This window comes from Nicotiana tabacum, chromosome 5, assembly GCF_000715075.1.
Source record: "Nicotiana tabacum cultivar K326 chromosome 5, ASM71507v2, whole genome shotgun sequence".
Taxonomy (NCBI): Eukaryota; Viridiplantae; Streptophyta; class Magnoliopsida; order Solanales; family Solanaceae; genus Nicotiana; species Nicotiana tabacum.
In genome coordinates this window covers 144181979-144188173 of record NC_134084.1, presented here as the reverse complement: position 1 = coordinate 144188173, position 6195 = coordinate 144181979, and the positions used below count along the sequence as shown (strand labels likewise).

The 6195-nt window shown below is 37.4% G+C and overlaps 1 protein-coding gene across 2 annotated transcripts; it reads right to left on the bottom strand.

The window, feature by feature from the left end:
• Nucleotides 1–1064: 1064 nt before the first annotated feature.
• LOC107799868 (heat shock cognate 70 kDa protein 2-like) lies at nucleotides 1065–4572 on the bottom strand. 2 transcript variants are annotated; one of them, XM_016623005.2, is made up of 2 exons: nucleotides 4180–4572; nucleotides 1065–2934 (listed from the first exon to the last, which is right to left on the bottom strand). In XM_016623005.2, the coding sequence occupies exons 1-2, from the start codon at nucleotides 4391–4393 to the stop codon at nucleotides 1202–1204; spliced, it is 1947 nt and encodes a 648-aa protein (XP_016478491.1). In that variant the 5' UTR covers nucleotides 4394–4572; the 3' UTR covers nucleotides 1065–1201. The 2 variants fall into 2 exon arrangements, with proteins under 2 accessions (XP_016478491.1, XP_075110266.1); XM_075254165.1 differs by lacking the exon at nucleotides 4180–4572 and adding an exon at nucleotides 3484–3575.
• Nucleotides 4573–6195: the final 1623 nt, after the last annotated feature.

Sequence of the window (6195 nt, the reverse complement as noted above, 5' to 3'; positions counted from 1 at the left end):
TATTGATTTTTCTGCCCCCTTTCATTGTCTTTATTGTAGTGTTATTTCCTTTGCCTTCAACTTGTCTTGGTTTGCTTTGCTCAAGAAGACAATTTTCAGTAAACTACGTCCACTCCATTCTCAACCACACGAAATTCCCCAAGCTAAATCATGATTGTGATAAAGAGAGAGGGACTATATGGTCAACAATAACAATAAATTCAGTTTATTTTTATAAGTGAGGTCTGGGGAGGATAATGTGTAAGCAGATCTTATCTCTATCCTATAAAGATAGAAATAGACTATATGGTCGAGGATAGGAAAATAAACAAAGTGACAAAATTTGTGAGTTTAAGGATTTGGTAATAGAAGATTGATTGGATTGGCAATATGGCTCCTTCGCGGACATTGCGAGAGGATGGACATATCTTTTATTTTTGTGGACCACAAGTCCACATCATGAGAGCCAATCACTTTTTGCCACGTATAGATTTGACCTGATTACCTAGTATTCGCTCAAAACTTATTTAGGACTATCTTATTAGTATCTCTTCATGGGAAGAGTTGAAGAGGATTAAGAACCTTTTTTTTTAATTATTGTGGGATCCCTTTTAGAGGATTTCTTCCTCTTTTAATATAATTTCATTTTAAAACATTTTGCACGTTACAAGGAGTTGATAGTTACATGCTATTTCTCTGCTTGTTCCCAATTGTCGTGAGGTGTAGAAGGTTAAAGATACTAGAAACTAAAGACTACTGACATCAAAGAGGTGTGGAGACCCTCGACAGAATTTGGCCTTTCAGATCTGGAAATATTGTTTAGCAAATCCGACCCCTCTTAGTAGTACCCCCTTGACCCAAAATAAAAGAAATTTACTACTATTATAAGTACTAAACAAATCGGCAACCTCCCTGGTCAAAATCCGCTTAGTTAGGATTAAGAGAAACAAAAAAACAAAATAGGCGTCTTTCACACTTCGCCTAACTCAATTTAGTTAAGCTATAATATAAAGTTGACCTCAAGCTCAAAGGGGAACTAAGACTAAGACATAAGGAAGAGCAAACATTTGATGAAAACCGAGAAATAAAAGATAGCAGTACTTGATTGCAGAATGAAAATAATATAATTCAACTACTAAGCAAAAATCATAGCCACATAGATCTTTAAAATAAAATTGCAGGTCTCTAATTAAGAAATAAAAAACAATATAGGAGCACCAACTTAGTCCACCTCCTCAATCTTAGGACCAGCACCGCCGCCGCTAGGAGCAGGACCCTCATCATCCATGGCACCACCCATGTCGCCGCCAGCGCCCTGGTACATTTTTGCAATGATTGGGTTGCAGATGCCCTCGAGTTCCTTCATTTTGTCTTCAAATTCATCAGCCTCGGCAAGCTGGTTGCCATCAAGCCATTGGATGGCTTCCTCAATGGCATCCTCAATCTTCTTCTTGTCTTCAGCGGACAGTTTGGATGCAATCTTCTCATCTTTCACAGTGTTCCTCATATTGTATGAGTAGTTCTCCAAAGCATTCTTCGCCTCGACCTTCTTCTTGTGCTCCTCATCCTCAGACTTGTACTTCTCTGCTTCCTGAACCATCTTCTCAATCTCCTCCTTCGAGAGTCTGCCCTTGTCATTGGTGATGGTAATCTTGTTCTTCTGCCCGGTGGTCTTGTCTTCAGCAGAGACATTCAAGATACCATTGGCATCAATGTCAAAGCAGACTGTGATTTGAGGAACTCCTCTAGGAGCAGGAGGGATACCAGAAAGCTCGAATTTTCCAAGCAAGTTGTTGTCTCTAGTCCTCGTTCTCTCACCTTCATAGACTTGAATCAACACACCAGGCTGGTTGTCAGAGTAGGTTGAGAAGACCTGCTCTTTCTTAGTTGGGATAGTGGTGTTTCTGGGAATCAACACGGTCATGACACCACCAGCAGTTTCCAGACCAAGGGAAAGAGGGGTAACATCCAACAGCAGGAGGTCCTGCACCTTCTCGTTACCCTCACCACTCAAAATTGCAGCCTGCACTGCAGCACCATAGGCAACAGCCTCATCAGGGTTGATGCTCTTGCAGAGCTCCTTCCCATTGAAAAAGTCCTGCAAAAGTTGTTGAACCTTTGGGATTCTAGTGGAGCCACCAACAAGGACGACGTCATGAACTGTGCTCTTGTCCATCTTAGCATCCCTCAAACACTTCTCAACTGGTTCCATACACTTTCTAAACAAATCCATGTTAAGCTCTTCAAATCTAGCACGTGTGATGGTGGAATAGAAGTCAATACCCTCGTACAGAGAATCAATTTCAATGGTGGTCTGAGCAGTGGAAGAAAGAGTCCTCTTTGCCCTCTCACATGCAGTTCTCAACCTTCTGAGTGCCCTAGGATTACCAGTGATATCCTTTTTGCTCTTCCTCTTGAATTCCTGAACGAAATGGTTAACCAACCTATTGTCGAAGTCCTCACCTCCAAGATGGGTGTCTCCAGCAGTAGCTTTCACCTCAAAGATACCTTCCTCAATTGTAAGAAGAGAGACATCAAATGTACCACCACCAAGATCAAAGATAAGCACATTCTTCTCACCAACACTTGTTGCCTTCTTATCAAGACCATAAGCAATGGCAGCTGCTGTAGGTTCATTGATAATACGCATCACATTCAATCCTGAAATAACACCAGCATCCTTGGTAGCCTGACGCTGAGAGTCATTGAAGTAGGCTGGAACAGTAACCACAGCATTCTTAACAGTTGTGCCAAGGAACGCTTCAGCAATCTCTTTCATCTTAATGAGCACCATAGATGAGATCTCCTCGGCAGCAAACTGCTTCTCCTCACCCTTGTAGTTGACAACAATCATGGGTTTATCACCAGCACCAGGAATGACCTTGAATGGCCATAACTTCATGTCACTTTGCACAGAGGCATCACTAAACCTCCTACCAATCAACCTTTTAGCATCTGCATGGCGCAAAAATTCAGGTTAATATTTAAAGTATGTCGTTGTCAAGAAACTGAAATGAACAAACTAGATAAATTTAATTGCCAATGTGCATACGCTCCAAAACAGCCATATACAAACTTCCAAGAAATCCACATAACAGTAACACATTAATATGCTTATGATCAGTAGGAGTTTGTATGTTGCTCTTAACACTATCATCACTCAATAGGAGTTTTATCTGCTCACCAGTAATACTGTATAAGCAAGTCGGCAACACTACATATGAAGAGAACGCAGTACATCCATTAACTCACAGGAGTCTAATGGTAATAGAAATAAGATGCACAATGGATATGCTAAGCCTATATTGAGCATACACGTTAAGGTAACAATGATTGTTTCAATAACATCAAGTAGGGCTCCCTCCAGTGCTGTAACTGCTAAATCTATCACTACAAAATACCTGAGTTTGCCCCCTAACATCCTATTTATTTAGTGGTTGAAGATTCAATTAATGATGATTAACCTTCCTGGCCAAACAAAGAAAAAAAATGAACACAGCTTACCACTTACACTTGCCACTATTCCTCCAAAGAAACTTCACAAAGATCAACTAAATCTTCAACTTAAAGAATTCCAGTCAATCAAAGATGATTAACCTTCCTGGCCAAACAAAGAAAAAAAATGAACACAGCTTACCACTTACACTTGCCACTATTCCTCCAAAGTAACCTCTCAAAGATCAACTAAATCTTCAACTTAAAGAATTCCAGTCAATCAAAGATGACAAGCAAATCACATATCCTGATTTAAATCTCAACTAGCTTCCCCGATTTAATAACATGATACTGAACTTAGAGTTTTCCCCCAATATACTAGTAACTTTTTAGTGCGCATGTCCAGTTAGTTAATAATTTAAAAAGGTTGTGTTTTTAGACGTTCAAAAAACACGAGCACAGCCATTTATCAAATAAAGATTCATAATAAACGCTCTCACAAAGTAGTCCAGAGTATACAACTAATCTAGCTTAACCGATCATAGTAAATAGCTGAAGTAGCTACAGATTAACAGATCTAAATTAAAAGCGCGTTTTTGTATCGTTCTTACAACTAAAGCACTTCAAATCAACAGATCTAAATTAAAACACAGACAGTAAAACCTCGGATCTATCAATTACAATAAAAATCAGTGAAATATAAAGCACATCGCATGTTACTGATGAAAAATCTGATATTGGAACCACAAAGAAAAGAGATCTTACCAAAGACAGTGTTGGTAGGGTTCATAGCGACTTGATTTTTGGCAGCATCACCAATGAGACGTTCAGAATCAGTGAAACCAACATAGGATGGCGTCGTTCTGTTACCTTGATCATTGGCAATGATTTCAACACGGTCGTGTTGCCACACGCCGACGCATGAGTATGTAGTGCCGAGATCGATTCCGATCGCCGGACCTTCTCCTTTCCCGGCCATGGATTTTACTCTCCTTTTGTTTAGTGTCGGCTAGTTTAGAGGAGAGCTTAGAGAATGCTTTGGAGAACTAGGGTTTTTGAGAGAGAGAGTATGGGGTAAAGAGGAAGGTTTTATAGTGGGAGCTGACAGTAGGTTCGTTTTTCTAGAATGTTCGATAACCCTAATTAGTATGTCTACCACCGTTAGATCTCTGAAGTATGTTACGGTGCAGGTTTTTCTTTTTTCTTTTTGGTTTTAGAAAAGTATTTTTTTTTTCTTTTTTCCAATTAATATTATACATGGGACAGGGAAAATATTCGATTTTACGGATTTAAAAAATTATAACTTAACTCCAAATCAAATAAGTTTAGATTGGTTCAATTAATTTTCAAATTAATCATTTTCAATATTTTGCCTTTTTTGTTTTGAAGATATAAGGTAGATGTATTCTTATAATTTGAATTTTCAATTAAGATATTTGTATCAAATTATCTCAATAATTCATCTTTCTCCACCATAATTATGATATGAAATAGGTAATTGTAAGCTTAAATACAAATCATTGACATGAAGAAAAGGTATAACAAGAATAAACAAGAAAAAGTAATATAATATTTAGGGATATTAGGTTTTAAATATCTGTCCTAAATTTAGCTTTAAATGTTCTTTCATAGATTTTCGAACCTTCGACAGATAAAATCTCCATGCATGCGTTCTTTCTCTCCTCCTCTTTCGACTATAAAACAGTAAAATATGTCACTCAATTTATTTGTGAATGACAACTAATAAGTCGCTTATAACAAGTACTATATGTCTATTCTTTCTACTAACATATGTTAAAGGACATCAATTTATATTTCTACTCTTTCTATTAATATGTAATAAGAGAGGATCATTCGAGTGATTAACAACCTCTACCTTTAACCAGGGCGGATGTAGAGTAGTGGAGTCGGGTTCATTTAAACCCAGTACTTTTGATGTGGAACATAAATTTATACGTAAAATTTTACTAAAATTGTCATAAATGGTAGGTCTGAATCCATAAGTATAAAGATATAATGGGTTCAATTTTAAAAATCTTAAAGGCTGAACCCATAATGTTTAAATTCTGGATCCGTCTCTGCCTTTAACTCTAAGGGCTCGTTTGATAAATTTAAGAAGAGTTTATTCCGGAATAACTAATCCTGAGATAATTAACTCTGGAATAACTTCTTTCCAAACAAACGACCACAAATATTATAACCTTGAGTTATTAAGGAAGCAAAATGAGGAGCTCTTGAGAAATATAAAAAAAAAAACTTATATAATTGATGTCGGCTGAATATTGAGAACATCCCATTTAAGGGGAAAGAAAACATGAAATGGCCTTATTGAAATGTAGGTGCACATCTAGTTTGTCAAGATATTCAACTGTCACCAGCCGACTTTACTAGTAGGCCGCTATTCGGTCCAATGAAAATTTTGGATACAGTGTAAACGCGTCTTATGACATGACTAACGCAACCAGCTCGAGTTGATTTAGTTCTTGGCCCATGTGATCTATGCCATTTCCATAGTGTTCTATTGATTTTGTGCTTCAACCAATTTTGAATATCTCGGAGACTTGTGCTTTAGACCAATTTACATTAAGTATTTATTTCACATTGAAATTTTATCAACCAAGCCCTACAAATAGGATGTAGTAACATCCTATACTGGACACGTCTCAGACTTTCATGATTCACTATTTTAATACTGTATATATTTTTATCAGATAATCATAAAATAACATATAATTGTTTTTACAGCATGGTATTCAAACCAACTTGAGCACACCTCAATTA

What these genes read in the sequence shown, in the direction of transcription:
- LOC107799868 (XM_016623005.2), bottom strand. Translation starts at nt 4,393, where the DNA reads ATGGCCGGGAAAGGAGAAGGTCCGGCGATCGGAATCGATCTCGGCACT. An exon ending in CCCTACCAACACTGTCTTTG is followed by an intron (nt 2,935 to 4,179) that starts GTAAGATCTCTT and finishes TGCGCCATGCAG; the next exon opens with ATGCTAAAAGGTTGATTGGT.